The 22,102-nt window shown below is 35.3% G+C and overlaps 1 protein-coding gene across 1 annotated transcript; it reads left to right on the plus strand.

Annotated features, from left to right (window-relative positions):
• Positions 1-1,915: 1,915 nt before the first annotated feature.
• On the plus strand, positions 1,916-16,888 carry LOC309827162 (uncharacterized protein C7orf78; the record flags this gene model as incomplete). Its single annotated transcript, XM_082661707.1, is given in 10 exon segments — positions 1,916-1,982; positions 4,146-4,212; positions 9,274-9,378; positions 12,406-12,505; positions 12,507-12,698; positions 14,556-14,586; positions 14,589-14,639; positions 16,087-16,226; positions 16,792-16,836; positions 16,838-16,888. Coding segments are annotated over 10 exon segments (849 nt in total).
• Positions 16,889-22,102: the final 5,214 nt, after the last annotated feature.

The following is a 22,102-nucleotide window of genomic DNA, read 5'->3' on the forward strand; positions in this document are numbered from 1 at the left end:
GTTACTTGACCCCTGATCCATGGAGTAAAGAGAGGAGGTCATTTTCAATAAGGGGGGGCCTTCTGAAAAATAAACTCTGCATGTTTGACTTGGATGGGATGAATCAGTATGAGAGCCAGTAAGGGGTGGAATGAGAAAAAGGCCAATGGGAAATAAAGGTGTATCATATCAACGTCGCAGTTTTTTTCTAGGGCTCTTCTCTGTGTCACAGATTCCTCAGAACAGAGGATCCCTGACACATGAAAAATGATACCCAAATTATATACTTCTGGTTGAGGGGAATGAGTCATTAATGGAATCCTTCTTGTGACACTGTCTAAGAGCCCATTCTATATATAAAAGACGAATGAAAGAAAATATTTAAATGTTATAACTCTGGGAAATTTTAACAAGAGTTGCCATACACCATCCACTGAGCACAAAGTATTACATGCTTAAAGTACATAACTCGGGTTATATCAATAACTGCTCTTTCACTATTATGCCAAATATTGTTCTCCAGTTTCTCTAGGGGTATATGTTTTCACAGAAACGATAAAGACAATGGAAATGCTACTCTATGGAAAATTATGAGAACTGGAGAGGATGGAGCTTTATGGACCCAGTTTTCTATGCTATGATTCTTTCAAATGTAAGTTTGCATTTTCAGACACCCTTAGTTTGTGCAATATGTTTTAATACATAATTTTAAAAGTTGCTAAGTCTATGCTTATGTCTCTTTTTAAAAAACTCTTACTTCCCCATTATGGTCCACTATAGTTTTCTCAATACGTAGTTTCACAGAAGTAAAATTTTTTTCCTTTAAATCATCTTAAAATCATTAATAGATTCTGGTTTTGCTTTTTATTTATTTTTACTATTATTACTATTATTATTTTGGCCGCACTGTGTGGCTTGCGGGATCTTAGTTCCCCAACCAGGGATTGAACCCACACCCTCGGCAGTGAAAGCATGATGTCCTAACCACTGGACCGTCAGGGAATTCCTGGTTTTGCTTTTTAAATGTATGCTAAGTTTTCTAAAAATTTTCTATACCTCTATCAGTGTTGACAAGTGTTCTAACATATGCACTGCAGTGTGTTAAAGTTTCTCTGATTTCAGTCATAAAATCACATAAAGAAAAAGCAGATAAAAAAAGTTTTAGAATCTGTACTAGCAGTTCCCTCAGTAACCTCTAAAGCAGAGGTTCTCAAATTTGAATTTGAACATCAGAATCGCCTGGAGGGTGTGTTAAAACACAGATTGCTGCACCCCATCTCCAGAGTTTCTGACTCAATAGGTTTTTGGGTAGGGCCTGAGAATTAGTATTTCTAACACATTCTCAAATGATACTCATGCTAGTGGTCTCGGGACCCCACCTTGTGAACCACTGATTTAGAGTTATTGTACTGCAGAGGCTGAAAACCAGGCCTCTGAGGCCAGATGGGGTGGATTTTCATTCTGGCCCCATTGCTTATTAGCTCTATAACCTTGAACAAGTCACTAGACTCTTTCCTTCTGTTTCCTCATCTGTCAAATGAGATAATAAAAGGACTTACTTCCAAAGGTTGCTGTGAGATTGAGTGTATTAACAAGTGTAAAGCACCTAGAACAGTGGCCCACAGCAAAGATCAGTTAGTCAGTATTTTATTAAGTCAAGAATAATTTTCAGTTGCCGCTCTGTGGAAGACGTGTAGATTATTTATTATTCTTAAATCCACTTCTCTACTGTTTTGAAGTAGGACAAATAGAACTAAAATTTTTTATCAGTACTTTGAGAAAAGAGGTAAAGTATACTAAGTTTAAAAATGATGAACAGGGTTAGTATTTTTATTAGGCATAAAAGAGAGTAAACATGTATTTTAGAATGCTATAGAAGGCAACAGACTAAATGAGGTAGTAAAACAAGAATTCGCAACCACCAGAGGATGACACAATGACAGCAGTGTGTGACGTGGGAGTGAAGGGAGGCACCAAGAGGCTGAAGGGTGTGGTAGAAAGAGGTGAGAAGGCAATGTTTGCCATTTTGCCTAGGTCCTTAGGAGAGGTCACTGATAACGCTGGTTTTAGATGTGGGACAGTGTTGTGCACTGTAGTGCTTGACCTGGTGAGTAAATGTGGAATGGATAAGTCCTTCTTTGAAACATCACTCACACTTTTGTCAAGGGGCCATGTTTTAATTGGTGTGACTTGAACATGGATAACTGAAGGAGCAGTTCTCTAACCATGGTAAATCTGAGCAGTCTCATGGGAGGAAGGAAAGAAAACAGCACAAATCAACAGACAAGCTATGAACATCAATAACAATGACCCAGGCAGTCTCAGGCTCAGTGCAGAGCAGCCAAATTTATGTACAGTGTGAAAGCATCACATGTGATTAGGCCTATTTTATTCATACACAGCCCTGCTTTGTAGATAAATCTACGGTGAATTGATCTCCATTTCTAATAGTGGAAAGAAAGCCCCTCTTCCCTAGAGTACTCACCAATTGTCTGCTAGAAAACCTATTGTAGAATTTATTGACGTTCTGTAGTGCAACAAGCATGACTCTCCTAAGATGCTCCAGGCAGCTCACCTTGATCTGCCTGGACAATGAGACAGCTAGAATAGGGAGGTCTTCCCTCTTCTGATGAGAGGGGTTGCTTCTAATCTCAGCTTCCCCCTGCATTGTTAGCTTTTTTCCTCAAAATATAGGAATGCAACTTTGCACAGGTCCCCAAAGTCACCAAACGCTGAGCAGCTGGCTTTCCCAGACACTCCTGTGAACAGCTGGCATCCAAACTCAGTAAGGCTGGTGCGCAGTTAACTTGTTAGTCAGTGTACTCTGCTCCCCACATCCCCACTGATAAAGGTGCTCTCAGACTTGCACTGTAAACAGGAGAGCAACAGGAGGAGTTCCTGTCCCCCAGAATGTTCATCTACCCTGTGTTCAACTGTGTGCCCCACTCCTCATTCCCCACCTAGAGGATATTAGGAGATCTGAGAACTCAAGTCCCCCTTTTTCTGATCTTTGGTTGTAAAACTGTTACCCCAGTAAAATCCATTCCTTAACCCACACTGTGTGGCATGTTAGGTGGCACTCACAAAGAGGCCCACCTTGTGTCAAGGGTAAACTCAAGTGTGTCTAATCTCCAATATCCAGTCATATAACTCTGTCCTCTCAACAAGGTTTCACAGGGTACCACCTCATTTCCCAGTGCCAGTTCTCTCATTGTTCTGAAGTGTAACTCCTATGGTTTTATGGACCTGAATTCATGTAAATAAGTATAGTATCTTGTCTCCTCATCTAACTCAAGCTTCAATTTGTTCCTCTTCATGTTTGCTATTTTCAGTGTAGAAATTGTTCCCTTTCATAAGGGAGGAGATAAAACAGAAGCAAAACTGTTTAGCTACATAATGGCATTCATTAATATTATTCCTTCTGCCCAAGAAACTCCCTCATTCTTATTTTCTTATTCTGAACATAATTGAAAACCTATTTTTCTTGTTAATTTATGGAGTATTTCAAACTGCATTTACGTGATAAGATTATTACTACAGTACACTTTAAGGTAATTCATTTGTATAAACATACGTTATTCAAGTGGCTTTTTCAAAAATGTGCACATTCAATGCCTTCCAACTAGAAGCTATTAAATTCTTAGTGGTGGGTAATAAAAAGTAAAAACTCTTCTCTTCTAATTTCCAGAATCTTACTTTAAATTAAGTGTGGCTCATAATTCAGGTGAACAAAGATGTGAGAGGTGGTGTGGGATAGCTTATGTGACTGACCCTTAGGAGACAATAATAAAAAGTTTCCCCAAACTGGAGCCAAGGAATTCAGCTTAAGAGATTAGCTGGAAAGGAAGGGAAAACACTATAGGACATTTTCTTTTTCACTTTTAAATGGTGATCACTCTCATGCTTTAATTTTCTTCCCCTCATCTCTGCACAGAAAAATAAGGGATACTAATTTGCAGAGATAAGATGATGCTTTGTTACTTTTTATGATACCCAAAATTCCAAAGACCAGAGGGCAAATATCTAATGTGTTAATTTTAAAAGAAAAAAACCTAGATATTGGAGATGATAATAAAATTATATTAAAGTAAAGAAAAAATGTGCATATTCCTTAATACCAGGAGACATAAAAGTCAGAGTGTGGAGGTTTTTATTTTCCACAACAGGGTACCTTCCTAAATTTGTGGGAGCTGAGCAACAGATCCTTGCACATCCCACACATATTCATGTGCAGTAAAAATTTATTATACACTCAAAGTATCTACTTCAGAGGAGATTTTTGGGTGTTCTATATATAACTTGAGTCACTTAACCATGAAATAGTATCTCCCTAACAGAAACTTCTTGAAAAGCATTCATGAAAGCATTAAAGAGAATTAAAGTAGCTTTTATGCTGTCCACCCATCTAAATCATCTTCCCTTCCTCTCCTTTTTATTAAGAACTTTGTTGTTGTCAAGAATTAGAATAGACCTTGGTTGCTCTAAGAAATTTTCAGAGACGTTCTTAAACTTCAAGGACCTACCCCTCATTAACTTCCCAGGAGAGTAACTGTCAGGACGGATCATTTGACATTTAGTACCTGTCTTGAGATGTATTCCTATAGGTTTGTGTCTTTTCTAGCCAATTATTTATAATTTTCTTGAAATCTGTGGCCACATCATATGTATTTTGGCATCGCAAACAATAGTAGTGAACCAAATATAAAAGGCACTTTGAACATATGCTTTTGAGAAAGAATCATATGCATCTCTATGCAAAGAGAGAGAAAGAGAAATACAATCAGCATAAAGATAGATTAATTTTATATCAAAACTGTAAGAAATTGAGTAAACCCAACTCTACTGTCATTTCCCCAAGGAAAAAACACAGTGAAATTGAATATTGGGGAAAACAGTACAGGCAAATTTATCTTTGAGTCTCAGTTTACAAACTGGGATAAAATTATATGTAATGCACTGCCACCCAGTGGCGAACTTTCACTTCAGACGAAACAATAGTTAAGCTAGTCAAAAGACTCCAGACTTAGAGATCTTCGTTCAGGAAATTTTACACCTCATTAGAAAAATATGAGGAAGAGAGAAGTTAATGCTCAGGTCACGGGAATTTTTTGGACCAAATGAGAGTGAATAACTAGCCCAAATCACAAACAAACTGTAAAGAAAAAAGCAAAACCAAAAATATTTGACTTTTGTGAGATAATTAGAAACTTGAATTTTGCCTGACTATTCAATATCAATGAATTGATGTCCCTTTTTTTACATGTCATAGTGGTGCTATGCATACGCTTTTAAAATAAAAGTGTTTTTATCTTTTAGTGGAAACATCCTAAAATAATTACTGATAAGTTGATATGATGCATCAAAATAATATGAGGAATGGAGGGAGATAAGTTGGAGGTATATTTAAAGCAATTTGAGCTATAAGTTGATCAATTTTTTAGCTGGGTGATGGTTACATGAAGATTCATTATACAATTCTGTCTACTTTGGTACATATTTGAAATTTTCTATGACAAGTTTATTGTTTTTAAATCTCACCAAGATATATATATTATCATTGAGTGTAGAATTTGATCAATAAAAATAGAAAGCTTTCTCCATAAATTATTTTGCAGAAATCAGTAGGTTAAGCCATAAGTTAGGAAGACGAACTTGTAATCTTCATTTGCCTTATAAAGTGAACATTAAGGAAATTAACTCGAACCTTCTTCAACCCAAGGTAATAAAAGAGTTGAAACTGCTTTTCAAATTGTGTTTATATTAAATGTCAACTCACGTTGACTTACAAAAGAGATTACTAAACAAATATGAAAAGTAAATTGTCAAGACATTTAGGAAAACTGCACTGGAGTGGAATTATTTTCTCTCTTTTTTCCTCTTGACATTTACTGAGTATTGAGTTTTGTAGTATGTTGATTTTCTAACCTTTCAAAAAAGAGCTCGGGAGTTATTGCTTTGTTGCTAGGTTTTAGGCAACATTAGAGGTCATGCTTTCACTCTTTTTTCCTACTCTGACTTCACTCCTTTAGAAAATTAATTCTGTTTCTTAGCAACCCGGGTGGGTAACACTTAAATATACTTCAAGTTCTTTTGTAAAGCAAAGGCTAAATGTTTCCCTTATAAACTATCTGTTTGCTTAGTCTCATTTGGCTTTGCAGAAAAGATCTGCTGAGACATACTGCCGTAAACATTTTTATTAAAACTCTCAGTTTTAAATGGTGAGTGAAGTTACTGATTTTCTAATGAATGCTTCTGATTTTTGTGTTTATTTGGAATTATTCCAGTTTGTCAATTTGTCTAAGTCTTTGGAATCTGTGTGTTTTATGTTAAGATATATGAGATGAATTCATTTAAGAGAGAAGCAATCTCTTTATATATAATATTATAAATAGGAGATCATGAAATATGTTAAGAAGGAGAAAGCGCAGCTGGAAGAAAGTGTTGAGTTTCTTTATAAACCTACAAACGTGCATGAATTCGTGATCTAAGGAGTTCACTGTGATCTTAATAGCAGAATATTTTACAATGCTCTTTTCTTATGTTGGCATCATTTAGGTATCAGGTATATATCTATATCAATCTATCTCTCTGTCTGTCTATCTCCCCAAATACTTAAGTTTACAAAATTAAACTCAGATACGTAAGCAAATTTAGAAAAAAATATAATTAGATATTTGAGCTTTTAGATACAGTTTCAAAAAAGGAGCATCTGTAATTTCCAGAATTTGGCAACCAATTGCTTGCCAAATGGTTCAAACCGTTGAACCATTTAAAGTTTGCATTTTTGTAAGGTAGAAAAATCGTTGAATAAAAGAATTTCACATGGCTCAACCTAAAATATGCAGAGCCCTACATAGTGTTTGTAAAGATAGAAATCTTTGTTTCAATTTTATATTCTAATTTGGGGGCAGATGTTGTAAACAACTAACTTTAATACAAGGTACAAGCCAAAATGTAGCTTCAAGTTCCATTGCTGTATTCAGAAGGAAGTATGAATCCTGATAGATCTGGGAATGCTTTTATTGGAGGTGGTATTTAAACTGATCCTTGAGACCAGTGTAATTTCATAGTTGGAGAATAACTGTGCTTACTGAATGCAGATTAAGCCATTCTTTTATTTCCAGTGAGACATCTTGGCCAAAATATAGCTTTTGTAATATCAACATTTACCACTAAATCTTTGACTGAATGAGAATATTGCTAGTTTACTTTTTCTGACTTTCTCAGCTACACATCTTATGACTTTGTATTTCTCTGTGCCTTAGCTTTTTCCATGTAAAGTGAGGATTATAATGTGATATTGCCATCACAGGCTTCAATCTTTCAACTAGATCTCCAGTTGATTTCTTTCTGCTGGGGTGTCTTGGGACTACAATGACATATGCTAATGCATGATTCATATATTATACTATAGAAGCTTAATTTTACACACATATTATTCAAGGAATAATATGTAACAATAAATTCATAATATAAGGACAAAATAAAGAATCATGCAAAATTAAAGATAATTTCTCACTAGTTTAAATATCGCATAGTAGCAATTTTTGGTAGTCAGGAAGACCCAGGCATATACAGAGAGAGACAGATGGGAGCTTTAGTGGCAACAAGGTGACAGATGAGCGTGTTCATTCCCAGCTACCTAGTCAAAAAGAGGGCCAGACCAGCACTGCATTCTGCAATCACAGCTTCTTAGTCTGATGGCTGTCTAGCTCTCTAACTGCCATGATACTTGTTTTTTATATCAATTAGACTTCTGAGGTCTTGATCTATTCTTATTCTTCCAGTTTATAACCCTCCTCGTCAGTTTCTTCATAGCTGTATGTCCTGGTGGGACACTTCATTGTCTCACCAACACCATCAGTCTTCATGTCTTTTCATGGCAGGAGATTACAAAACCCTGACCATGAATCAGTCTACTCGTGTGCTTTCTTTGCTCATGTAACCAGATTTCAGAGCCCTGCAGGAGACAGGTATATTTACAATTTTAGTCAAGGCTGAGCCTTCAGTGCTTCTCAGAAGTTTAAAAATATATTTCTACAGAAATGTGAAGGGTCATAAATGAGGCAAGAGAGTTATAAAATAAGGCATATACTGGGAGCAAATTAACAACTGACTGCCAAGGGCTTGATTTTCATCAGCTCCAGGTCAGTACGTAGGTCAGGGCTGATGTCACATTAGCCAGATTCAGAAGAGTCCAACATGAAAAATAGAACATGCAGATTTATTAGTTTATGAGAAAAATAAACCAAACTAACTCATATTTTTTTTCTAGCTCATTGTCTTCCAGTAGACTACTGTACATGCAAAGCCAAATGATCATCTGAGGGTGATTTGGTGTAAGTTAGATGAGAGTAAGAATTAATTAATGGTTTATATGTTAAATGGCCCAGGTTATGAAAAGTCATGCATCAGTCTTCTAAGTTTAGATAGATATGATAATGAAAATAAAAATATCAAATATGGGCCAGCACGCTCTCCCCTCTGGATGAATCTTGGAAGGGTACAGCCAACCTTCAAACTCTCACCCTTTCTTTTTAAAAATCTTTTATTTATAAACCCTTTTAATTTCTATGCAGACATTTCTCTTGTTTACTGTATAATGTAGAAACATGAAATTAACATATTTTTATTATTTAATTTATATTTTTTGCATTGCTTAGGAAATAGTAATCCTATTTCCACATATTTTGTTAACTGGTGTGTTATTTTAGTGATTATTTTATAGTAACTTTGTAGAGATTGTAAGTGGCTCCCTATTCATCAACTCTCCCTTATTTTTAATGTATTAATGAGCAACAGAGGATAACATATTTTTGAACATTTGGGGAATTTCTAATCTTCTCACTCAGATATTAAGCACACTCTTTTTTTGTCTCTATTCGGCTTTTTAAAAAAGTGTATAAGAATACTTATCATGAGATCTAGCCTCCTAACAGATTTTCAAGTGCACAACACAGTGTTAATATAGGTACACCATTGTACAGCAGACCTCTAGAATTTATTCATCTTGTATAACTGAAACTTTATACCTGTTGAATAGCAGTTCCTCATCCCTCCTCCCCCTCAGGCCCTGGCAACCACCATTCTACTCTCTGTTCCTGTGAGTTTGACTCTTTTAGATTTCCTCATATAGGTGGAATCATGCAGGAATCATGACTGGCTTTATTTCACTTAGCATAATGTCCTCCAACTTCATTCATATTGGTGCACATGGCAGAATTGCCTTCATTTTTAAGGCTGAATACTATTCCATTTTGTGTATATACAACATTTTCTTTATCCATTTGTTAGTTTGCAACCTCCTCAGGAGCTGCACAGGTGTAATCTGAAACTGGCCCCTGTACGTGGAGGGCAAGGAGAGATGGAAGACAGAGGCAGACCACTCCAGATTGGGAGGTAGGCAGGTTTAAGAAGCGAAGGAACTTACACACGTGACTTGTCTTGGGCGGCTGCTAAGATGAGTAGATCTCTGTGCTCCCCACTCCCCCAATTTAAAAAGTTTATAGAGAGAACTTCACTGGATAAAGTCACGTATACAGTCCAGATAGTCTCGGCACCATATTACTATTTCAAGGCTGTGTCCTTGGGCAGCTTCTAGGTGATGCACACATTCTAAGGACAGGGTAGCGGGTAAGGGACGTCTGATTGCCTGGGTCCAGCTCACGGGTCAACTGGTGGTCACTTTCTCACGATGACCTCCTCCAACACCATTCATCCAGCAATGAATATTTAGATTCCTTCTGTATCTTAACTGTTGTGAATAATGCTGCAATTAACATGAGAGTGCAGATATCTCTTTGAGATTCTGATTTCAATTTTTTGGATAAATACCCAGAAGTGTGATTATTGGATCATATGGCAGTTCTATTTTTAAACTTTTGAGGAGCCACCACACTGTCTTCCTTACTGGCTGCATCATTTTACATTGTCACCAATAGTGTACAAGTGTTCCAGTTTTTCTACATCCTCACCAACACTTAATGTCTTTAATTTTTTTGATTATAGCTATTCTGACAGGTGTGAGATGATGTCTCATTGTGGGTTTGATTTGCATTTTCCTGATGGTTAGTGATGTTGAGCATCTTTCCATACACCTGTTGGCCATTTGTATATCTTCTTTGGAGAAATGTCTATTGAAGTCTTTAGCTCATTTTTCAGTCAAGTTATTTGTTTTTGTTGCTATTGAGTTGAAGGAGTTCTTAAATATTTCGGATATTAACCCCTTATCAGATAAACAGTTTGCAAATATTTTCTTCCATTCCATAGGTTGCCTTTTCACTCTGTTGATTGCTTCTTTTGCTGTGCAGAAGCTTTCATGTTCCCTTTGACTATTTTTTGCAAAATTTAAGTGGACTCAATTAGATAACACCTATAGTCTTGTTCTTTCTATTTCCCAGGAAAAAAGTTTGTCTTTTATGTTTACTGAAATTTATCCAACATGATTTAATGATTGATTTGTTTTTTCTAATTGAGATAAAATTTATATAACATAATTTCACTACTTGCCATTTTAGAATGTACAATTTAGTGGTTTTTAGTATATTCACAATGTTGTGAAACTATCATCACTATCTAATTCCAGAACATGTCTTTCAACCCCAAAAGAAATCTTGTACTTGTTAGCAGTCAATCCTAATTGCCTCTTCCCCACAACGTGTGGCAAAAAATTTTTTTTAAATTTATTTTGTCACTGAGTTTGTGAGCAGTTTGTTACATAGCATTATTGCAGCAAAAGCTGACTTAGCCACAGGCCTATACTTCCAGTTATATAGTGGACATATATTTTGTTTAAATCTACTTATTATTATGGTCTTTTCCCATAAACTGATCCTCCTCTTGTGTTTCTTATCTTGGTTAAGAAATTCTGTATTATCTTTGATTCATTAAAATTCCTTGGTGTGTCATTAAAGACCTTTGCTAATATAACCCCAATTGATTTTTCTATCTTTATATTCCACTGCCTCCTCATATACATATGCTAAGCTCCTGCCACACATGCTTCTTGCTTTTCTCTCAATGGGCCGTAGTCATTAAAAAAAATATATTCATATTAGAAGTTGAAAAACAATTTATCATTTTATATTACAAAATATTTATTATTAATTTTTTCCAGTTGACATTTTCAGTGTTTCTCCAAAGTAGTTTCTCTTTATACACAACTTTGAATTACTGCATAATAACATTTAGAATCTTGAAAAGCTTCTATTTTGATGTTATTGTCAAACAACACAAGATTCTAGCACAAGACAAGGAAATTCATCCCCACCTCAGATCCTTGTTTCCTAGGAACCAGCATTGTTTTATTTCCACTTAGCCAAATATATTTTAATTGATTATTATTCCTCTTTCCATGGAGGTTTTAAATTCATTGGCATTGTCTAGTAACATACTAACACCTTCATTAAATCCTAGAAGTGTGCCAACCATATCCTTGTCACAGATCAACAAAGAGCAAATCCATGATTCTTATCCATAGATCCCAATCTTAGAAGCTACAATGCACTTATTATGGTTTAGGTGGCCATAGAAATCCTAGAAATAGCTTATGACAAATTTTACATACTTTCTGTGCCTTGGTGAAATGTTGTTTCCTTCCTTTATCCCCTGGCATATTTCTACTTATTCTTCAAGATCAGTTCAAATGATAACTTTTCTTTTGATGTCACTTCTGTTTTCCTGATAGAATTAGCTGAGCGCTCTCCTTGCTTCTCATAACACTATTGTAGTATCTGTCACGTTACACAGGTTTGGTTTTTGTTTTCATGCCTTTCTCCCAATAGCCTCTCAGTTACTTAAGGACATGGATTTCAAGTTAATCATTTTGAATCCCTAGTCTCTAGTGTGGTGACTACTGTGACAACGATGCTGAATAAATACTCGCAGCAGCCATGATACTTTCATCCCCTCTACACACGCTCCTTGTCATTTCTGAGCTTTTTTTCCTGCTTCATAAATCCTTTAGAGATCACCCTGGCCCAGAGAGAAAATATTCAATACACAGTTCTACAGTAGCATACTTCACCAATTTCCATATCTGTTGCAGATTCCAACATGTGAACACACCCTTGAGTCCCGGAAAGGCAGGAGAGGCAGGAATATTGTTTGCAAAGGGGCTACAGCAGGGTCCCACACAAGATCTCAACTCCAAATAGAAAAAAAATGTCCTGAAAGCACCACGATCTGAAATAAAAGTCAACATATGGGAAATAAAGCCTCCTGATTTTAGTTATAAACTGTATACATCTTTTTTTTTTTTTTTTTTTTTTGCGGTACCCGGGCCTCTCATGGTTGTGGCCTCTCCCGTTGCGGAGCACAGGCCCCGGATGCACAGGCTCAGTGGCCATGGCTCACGGGCCTAGCTGCTCCGTGGCATGTGGGATCTTCCCGGACCGGGGCATGTACCTGTGTCCCCTGCATCGGCAGGCGGACTCTCAACCACTGCGCCACCAGGGAAGCCCAACTGTATACATCTTTGAGATTTCCAGAAAAGCCATCAAGGATCATTAAGGAAGAAGAAAGGAGAAAAAAAGGTATTTTTTCCAGGAACAATGCTTCACTTTCCCAGCATAAGGAATCATCCCAACAGGGCCATGTCTCCTAAATTTATAACTACATTTCCTCATCTGGATTCACATAAAGTGAAGTTAATATTTGTGGAAAGTGGAAAATATCCAAATGGTGTATACCTCAATCCAAAACCACATAACTTTCCACAGGTACAAAAAGAACATCTGATTCTAAATAACTTAAAAGAGATAAGGGGGAAATATATTATTTTTATTCATTTCTTAATTGTAACAACTATTACATGAGCAAAAAAGGTATATGTGAATATAATGTGTATAAAGTTGCATCTTTATTTCTCATGGAACAATACAACTCAAATTCAGCAATAAATGAATGAGAAAGGAGAGGTAAGACTCTGGTTAACGTTTCTGATGGGGTTTTATCTGCCAGTTGGAATGACCAACTAGGGATGGCTTTTCTAGGGCTCAAGAAGAGTTTGGACTGAGGTGTAATTGGAGAACAGACCTCAGTTTCCAGGAGTTTACAGTCTAGTAGTAATGAAATCAAATCATGGAACAAATGGATGAGTGAATGAAAATTGACAAAGGGGGGATATTGTATTATTTAAATGAGTCTAATGATTAATAATTTAAATAATATATGAGCAAGAATTTCTAATTTAAAGTGGTGGTGGTGAATATATATTTAAGGAGATGCAAATGAAGTCAAAAAATAATTCCACTAGTATATGAATATATCCTATACTTAGGTGTATAATTTAACTTATAAATACGATTCTTGTTAGGTAAAGAGTGAAGCAATAGGAATGATAATACCAAAAAAAAATTATAGAAAAAGGAAAAAATTTATTCCATTGGGAAAACATAGGGAAGCAGTTAAAAGCATGGCCTTTGGGATCAGTGTATCCCAGTTCTCTCTCTTATTTTCTAATAATTTTGTACAAGTTATTAAGCCTCTTTCCTTATTTATACTTTAGGATAACAATACTATATGTTTCATATGGTTATTTTAAGTAATGAAGGAGACAATTATATACAAATTTCTTACAATAGAGTTTGAAATATTGAGATATTCAGTAAAAGTAAACTCTTGGGAACTATTCGGATAAAAGTTGGGAAATTCAAGATGCCTTGATCCATAACCTTCTCTACTTGTCCAGGGCATCTAAACATTTTTATATGTAGTAAATGAAATATGTTACCATTTGGAGATGAGGGGAGGTCAATTAAATATCAAATGCCATTGGTTTATTTAAATATTTCACTAGTTAAAGTTAGAATTATATGACTTGGGTAAGTAAAAGTTCAAGGAATGGGGGACTTTGGAAAAATTTTTATTGGAGTATAGTTGATTTACAATGTTGTATTAGTTTCAGGTGTACAACAAAGTGAATCAGTTATACGTATACGTATATCCACTCTTTTTTAGATTCTTTTCTCATATAGCTCATTAGAGAATATTCAGTAGAGTCCCCTATGCTACACAGTAGGTTCTTATTAGTTGTCTATTTTATATATAGTAGTGTGTATATGTCAATACCAAGCTGGGACGTTTCAGTTTATATTAGTTCATTTTAACCATGTTAAAAAAACCTTTGTTTTATAGTTTACTAAAAACAGTCAATATTTATTCTATTCCAGCCTCAGCAAATTATTTTAGCTTTGTTCAATATTTTTCCTATTGCCTGAAATAAATTCAGCTCTAGAAATAAAGCATGTAACTCTACTTGCATTTAAGATTACTTTACCAAATTCTGAATAATTCCTTTAATTTCATCCTGTTTAAAATATCATTTCTGAATTATTCACAAAAGGATAATCGAAGTCCTCTCTCCACCATAAATTAATTGGTTATACACTGTCTTGAATCTTAGATTATTCTATCAGATGTTTATAGGCAAGTTTTAAATGCTATAACAAAATCCTCAAAATTGCATTTTACTGGTGAAATATTTAATATTTGGAAAAACCAAATTCCAAATTGAATGTTAGCAATATGAAACAATATTTATTAGTAGTAACACAATCTTCTCTTTACATATCTAGTACCAACATAATTTACCAAGTTTTGTGACAACTTAGAAAAGGAACCAAAAGGATTAAAGTTTAAGTCACAACACTTAAGTACAGGTAAGTTATTATAATAAGGTTATGAATATGGCCAAAAAATAAATTTTCTGCATTATATCTTGATAGTAATACATAAAAAGGCAAATAATTTAAAAAGTATTTTTTTACTTATCACCTTTAATGATACAGTAAATTTTTTAAATGCCCAGTTAATTAATGGCAACAATCCATATGCTTTCTTATCCACAACTTTTAATATATTACTAAAGATTGAGTTTGTAACTCAATGTGTTCTGTGTAGAGAACCAATGAGTTAATATATACATTTCAGAAGCAAGTTGCATAGCTTTGAATCTTGGCTTCATTGCCCTAAATTACCTAAACTGTCTATATCTTGGTTTCCTCATCTGTAAATGGGAATGATAATAGTTGAATCTTCATCATAGAATTACTGTGACCATTAAATCTGTTATACATATGTAAAGCACTTAGTTAATGTATGTAAAGCATGTGTCGTCTAACACATGGTAAATATACATACCATTATTATTATTATGGTGCCATTTGTATAGTGTTTATGCAGACTTAATTTGTATAATGCAGCATTTTTTATTTGGATAGGGGTGAATAATACATACTGTGTTTACATATTATAATTGCATATCAATTATAAACAAAACAATAAGGTGTTAACAGTGGCTGATTTTGGATAGTGGGATAATGGTTGAATTTTGTTTTCTTCTTTTCAAAATGAGTAGCAAATAACTTTTTTTTTTTTTTTTTTTTTTTTGCGGTACGCGGGCCTCTCACTGCTGTGGCCTCTCCCGTTGCGGAGCACAGGCTCCGGACGCGCAGGCCCAGTGGCCATGCGCTCACGGGCCCAGCCGCTCCGCGGCACGTGGGATCCTCCCGGACCGGGAGGCACGAACCCATGTCCCCTGCATCGGCAGGCGGACTCTCAACCACTGCGCCACCAGGGAAGCCCGCAAATAATTTTATAATTGGAAAATTAAGATAATGTATTTGCAAACAATGTATACATTTTGGCATGGATTAAATTTAAAAGGTCTTCTCTAGGTGTGTAATTAAATTGGTACACCTCAAGTTTCCTGATATATGAGTCACTATGGAGAAAATACCAAGAATATTTTGTAGACCAATAAGACCAAGCCTTTGATGTTAAGAAATGTCTAAGTCAAATATAAGATAGAATACAAAATATGCCATTCCAGTCACAAAGCACTAATGTGAAAAAGTTTTAAAAAGAGGTTTCCAAGGAAATAAACTAAGGTAGGATTTGAATTGAAGCTGGAAGAAGGACAAAATCAATTCCAGCAGAAAGGGTAGGAAGGATAAGCAAATTTTTATTTAGATTCGCATTTATAGATTGCCCAGCAATTTACTACACCTGGGTCCTTATCTCCAAAAATGAGACCATATTCTGAGAGACATCATGAACAAAGACTAATGTAATTGCTAAGTTTCTCATTTGTCTTCCTGTCTCTAGTAAGTGGATGCCCTTTGCTGAAGGAAGGTCAGCAGAACACTACAGAAAGATTTATCACCTACAAGCCTCATGAATGCACCTGGGATTCAACGCTAATTTTACCAAAAGCCCTGTGGCCTATTAAATCTGTGTCACACGCGGTGAGTTTGCCTCTTTCTCTATGGCTGTTGTGGTTTGTCTCCTGCACTGTCGTTAATGATTGCTTTAATGAAGTAGTTTTTCATTTATTGGAGTGAAAGGTACTTCTATCTTTAAAAGTAAAGCATGCAGATTTCTGATTTTTCTTAAAATGCAAATAGTGGATTATCTAGAATTTTGGATTTTTTTTTATTATTACAAAGATAGTTGGCATGGTGGATTGAGGGCTGAAGATTGTGAGGAATCTTACCCAGGTTTACTCCCACTTTATTTGGAGCAGCCCATTTTGAGTGAATTGCACTCAAGTAAGAAGGACTGACAAGAAGACTCTGTCATACACTCAGAAAAAGTTGCTGAAACACATACTTCATGGCTCAAATTCTCCCCTGGACAAATAAGGCTGCTTTGAACAGCCCTGTATGTCCAAGCAGAACAAGATGTGCATTTGGCATGCAAAGCAAACTTTTAAAGCAAAGATTATTAAATAGCGATTTTAAAAAGATAAACGAAAATTAAAGTTGATACACGTTTGCTTTTGCTAACTTCCTTTGTACCATCTTCCTTAAGAGACACAGAAGGTGGTCAGATGCATACAGTGCATTTATGGATCGTTGTGGAAGAAAAGTTTACTAAGACATGCAAGAAGAGTGAGCAAAAATTTTAAGATTTGTTGTTGAATACTTAGATTAACTCTTGAGAATTACTACTCAAATGACTATTTTTACTACTGTGTACTTTATCCTATGGGAGCTCTACTATCCTAGGAATTATAAATGAAGTATTTGCGTGGTGCTTAAACCATTTTAAGTGGAGTCTGAAAGAATCCAGTCCCTTGATCAGATAATTATTATTTTTCTTAGATTTCAGCTGAATTCTGGAAAACTACCAGTGACCATGTCACCATTCCACATTCTTTTGCCTCCTTTCAAGACAACAGGAAACATTCTATTTCCACACACAAGTGTTAACAACACTTGTGTTCCTTGCCTCAGTAACGCTATGTCCTGTCATCTGAGAAGCCTGGGCATACCAACTCACTAACTCCTCACATGCCTTTGACCATTTCCTGGGAGTCATCCTCCCAACAGCCTTCTTCTGGCCTTCCCTACTCACCCATCTTGTTTGAATACCCTTGTCCATCCAGGCGCGAACACCACCCAGAGCATACCTATAGCATAGCTTTTTTTTTTCTTTTTTCTAAATTAAGTTATAGTTGATGTACACTATTATATGTTTTGGGTGTACAACATAGTGACACAATTTTTAAAGGTTATAGTTCATTTATAGTTATTATAAAGTAGAGGCTATATTCCCTGTGTTGTACAATATAACCTTGTACAATAGCTTATTTCTTTTGTACATAGTAGTTTGTACCTCTTAATCCCCTACCCCTATGATGTCCCTCCCCCATCCCTCACCCACTGGTAACCACTAGTTGGTTCTCTTTATCTGTGAGTCTGTTTCTTTTTTGTTATATTCACTAGTTTGTTTTATTTTTTAGATTCCACATATAAGTCATATCATACAGTAATTGTCTTCCTCTGACATATTTCTTTTTTTTTTAATTTATTTACTTTTGGCTGCATTGGGTCTTCATTGCTGCGCGCAGGCTTTCTCTAGTCGTGGTAAGTGCAGGCTACTCTTCGTTGTGGTACGTGGGCTTCTCATTGCGGTGGCTTCTATGTTGCGGAGCACGGGCTCTAGGTGCGCAGGCTTCAGTAGTTGTCAGTCGTGGGCTCTAGAGTGCAGGCTCAGTAGTTGTGGCGCAAAGGCTTAGTTGCCCTGCAGGATGTGGGATCTTTGTTCCCTGACCAGGGATGGAACCCATGTCCCCTGCACTGGCAGGCGATTCTTAACCACTGTGCCACCAAGGAAGCCCCTATCTGACATATTTCACTTAGCATAATATCCACCAAGACCATCCATGTTGTTGTAAATGGGAAAATTTTCTTCTTTTTTATGGCTGAGTAGTATTTCATTACATTCACCATTCAGTATATTCATATTTACCATTGCACTGGGGCCTACGGGGAATATTGTAGGCATTTGGTTTATTTTTAAATTAATGTTCATTTCATATTGGAGCATAGTTGACTTACAATGGTGTGTTGGTTTTAGGTGTGCAGCAACTTGATTCTGGTATACATAGATGTATGTCTACTCTTTTTCGCGTTCCTTGCCCCTATAGGTTATTACAGGCTGTTGAGTAGACTTCTCTGTGCTATACAGTACGTCCTTTTGGATGGTGTGTGTTATTAGTGTGTATATGTGAATCCGGAACTGCTGATTAACCCTGCTCCCCGATGTTTCCCCTTTGGCAACCCTAAATTGGTTTTCTAATTCCGTGAGTCTGTTTCTGGTTGGTAAATGAGTTCATTTGTATCAGTTTTAAGATTCCACCTATAAGTAATACCCTATGATATTTGTCTTTCTCTCTCTGACTTACTTGTCTTAGTATGGTCATCCGTAGGTTCATCTATGTTGCTGCACATGGTATTATTTCCTTCTTTTTTGATGGCTAATATGCCCTTGTGTATAGGTACCACAGCGTCTTTATCCATTTTTCTTTTGATGGGCTTTTGTTTGAATCCCATTCTTGGCTATTGTCAGTAGTGCTGCAATGAACATTGGGGTGCATGTGAGTTTTCCAAGTATAGTTTTCTCCGGATATACTCCTAACAGTGGCAATGCATAACATAACAATGTTGTGTTAGTTTCAGGTGTACAACAAAGTGAAACAGTTATACATATACATATATCCACTCTTTTTTAGATTCGTTTCCCATATAGGTCATTACAGAGTATTGAGTAGAGTTCCTTGTGTTATACAGTAGGTCCTTATTAGTTATCTATTTTATATATAGTAGTGTGTATATCTCAATCCTAATCTCCCAATCTATTCCTCTCTGCCCCCCCACAAAAACCTCTTTTCTTAATGATTTTTAAAAGACGTCTTCTTGAGAAAATGTGGCCAAGGAAAATTAATGTGGACTCATAACAATAGCTTGGCATTTTTCCCCTTTTCCTATTTTTTGGTTCAATTTGTAGAAACTAGGGATTAGCACTGTTTCCTGAATATGTAGTAGGAATTACCTATAAACTTTTCATTGTCTAGGGCTTTCTAAGAGAAAACTTACCATTAGTAATACAATATATTTAGTGGCTATTAGTCTTTTTAAGTTGTTTTTTCACCTTTTACTAATTTTGTCACTACGTTTTTACATTGTCCATTTAATGTGGTTTTCTGATGTACTGTTAAAGTATTATTCACAACATAATTTGATACGTTTCGATATGTCTTTTATATCTTTAGTTATTTCCCTTCATTCTGTATGTTGCTTGCATTCACAGTCTTTTACTGATGATCAATTTTTTCAAATGTATGTCTGACTAACTGATCTTTAAAAAAACAGCTTTCAGTTTTGTAAATCATATTTCTGTCTTCCATTTCATTTAATGACACTATCTTTATTATTCCCTTGTTTAATTTTTTGCTGTTGTCTGTTTATTCTGTTAATCCTTTTCTATCTTCTTTATTTGAAGGCTTAGATACTTAATATTCATTTTTACTCTCTAAATAATGTTTTCAAAACCGTACGTTTACCTCTATTCACTGCTGTATTAGCTTTGAATTGTGTCCTAGAATGAGAAGTACACATTCTATAACAGTTCATTGTTTTCTTAGCTCCACTTGCTGCATTGGTCTGGTATCCTTTATATTTTTCAAATACTTGTCCCCTCACAGGGAAAATTTGCTCAGTAACCTTAATTTGATACAGAGCTTATTCATTTCATCCCAGATTCCTGTTGAAGCAAAATACTATGGTCCCTTTTTAAAATATTTATTTATTTATTTATTTGGCTGCGTCGGGTCTTGGTTGTGGCAGGTAGGATCTTCATTGCGGCGCGTGGGCTTCTCTAGTTGCCGCGCTCGGGATTCTCTCTAGTTGTGGTGCTCAGGCTCCAGAGTGCCTGGGCTCAGTATTTGCGACCTTCTTAGACAATTTGGCTATTATATTTACTTAGTTTTCTCAAAGAGTGAGGAACAAAATATTAAGGTTAAGAATTGAGAAAAGCTTTAAAAATTAACATCATGTAAAAGGGATACCTTCTCCCCAAGGACAACAGCAGATTATAAATTGAGCTGCCACAAATCTTCCCAGATTTTAACGTTAAATCTCATAATTTTCAACTGCTATTTTAAATAATGAATGTAAATTTCAAAAAGAAAAATCATGTTCAATATGATATTAATTTTGCTCAAAATATCACATTTATATACATAAAAGATTAGGAAGTATATATGAAAATATTTAAAGTGATTACGAAGAGTACAATTTTTTAATATTTTATATATTTTCTAAATTTTCTTCAGTTTATACATTACTTTAGCAAATAGAAAAGAAACAATAAAAGCTAATAAGTAATGCTAATAAAAATTAAAACCAAGCTAAAATCATTCCTCTCAAAAACAAGCAAATTTGTACCACAAGTTGTCCCTTTAAAATTTTTGTCCCTTTAAAATTTTGTTTCCATAGTTTAACAATCAAATTATATGTTTCCTACTTGGGTCTGGCCTAGAACAGTGAATATTTTCATGTCTGGTAGATATTTATAGGTGGAATATTAAACTTTATTATTTTCAGAAGGGTTGAGCCAAATCAAAAGTTGGCTCTCTCAGTAAGACCTTTGAAAAAACATTATGTTGAAAGAAAAAGGGTTCAAAAATGATTTCTATCTACCTGAAATAATGCTATAAAGGACTATGATTTCAGAGAAGGGGAAGCTAAACCTGAGAATACTACCAGCTAAATTGCTTAATACAGACCCATGTGGCAAGAAATGTCATGGGAAGAGATGCTCTGGTCATATGAAGCAATTTCAGATCAAGCCTTAACATTCAAATCACATTACCCTTAGTGCTGCAGTAAATGACTTCTTTTTCTCATACTGGGTTTTAATCATCTGACTAGCAAGATGGGACTATGGGCTGAATAATCTTTGAAGTCCCATCCATCTCTCAGTTTCTATCTCTGATTTCACATTTATTTAATTATGAGGAAATTCGCTACCAACATATTTAAGCTATTTATTTACCACCAAAATAATGCAAAACTATTTTATATGCAGATAAAATATCTAAAGAGCAAAAACAAAGCTATAAGATTATTAGAAGACAGTAGGAGTGAATATTTTAAGGTCAGTGTGGAAAGGCCCACTTAAAAAGGAGAAATGTCTAGATACAACCACCAACAAGCTTGGAGAAAATATTTGTAACACATATAGGAGACAAGGAGTTAATATTCCTGATATACACAATAATGAAAGAAATAGAAAAAGAAACCATACATATAAAAATATATAAATAATATGAACCTAAAAGTCATAGGGTACCTATAGACGGCCAACAAATATAAGGAAATACGCTATCTTCACTATTAGCAGGGAAATGCAAATGAAAACCAAATGCAATACAATATCATATGCATTGGATTTGCAATAATTGAATTAATAGCATTAAATGCTGGTTAGGGTCTGTAGAAATGTATAGTATTCTACAGTTTTTGTAAGTATAAAATAGGCATAATATACTTGGAGAATACTTTAGAGTATCAATCAATTTTTTAAAAATAGATATACAATTTGATCCATCGCTTTTACTTCTTGGAATCTATTCTTCAGAAAGAGTGCTATTTATATGCAAAGTTATGTAAAGAACACTGCAGTTTTAAGTATTATTTGTAAAGCAAAAAGCCTGGAAGGAAAAACTAAAGGTACACCAATGTAAGAATAGTACATCAATATAATGTGCTACAACACAGCAATTTTTCCATGAAATAAATCTACATGTACTCACCTGAAAAACTAGTCCATGGTA

Source organism: Grampus griseus, assembly GCF_964374135.1.
Source record: "Grampus griseus genome assembly, chromosome: 9".
Classification (NCBI taxonomy): Eukaryota; Metazoa; Chordata; class Mammalia; order Artiodactyla; family Delphinidae; genus Grampus; species Grampus griseus.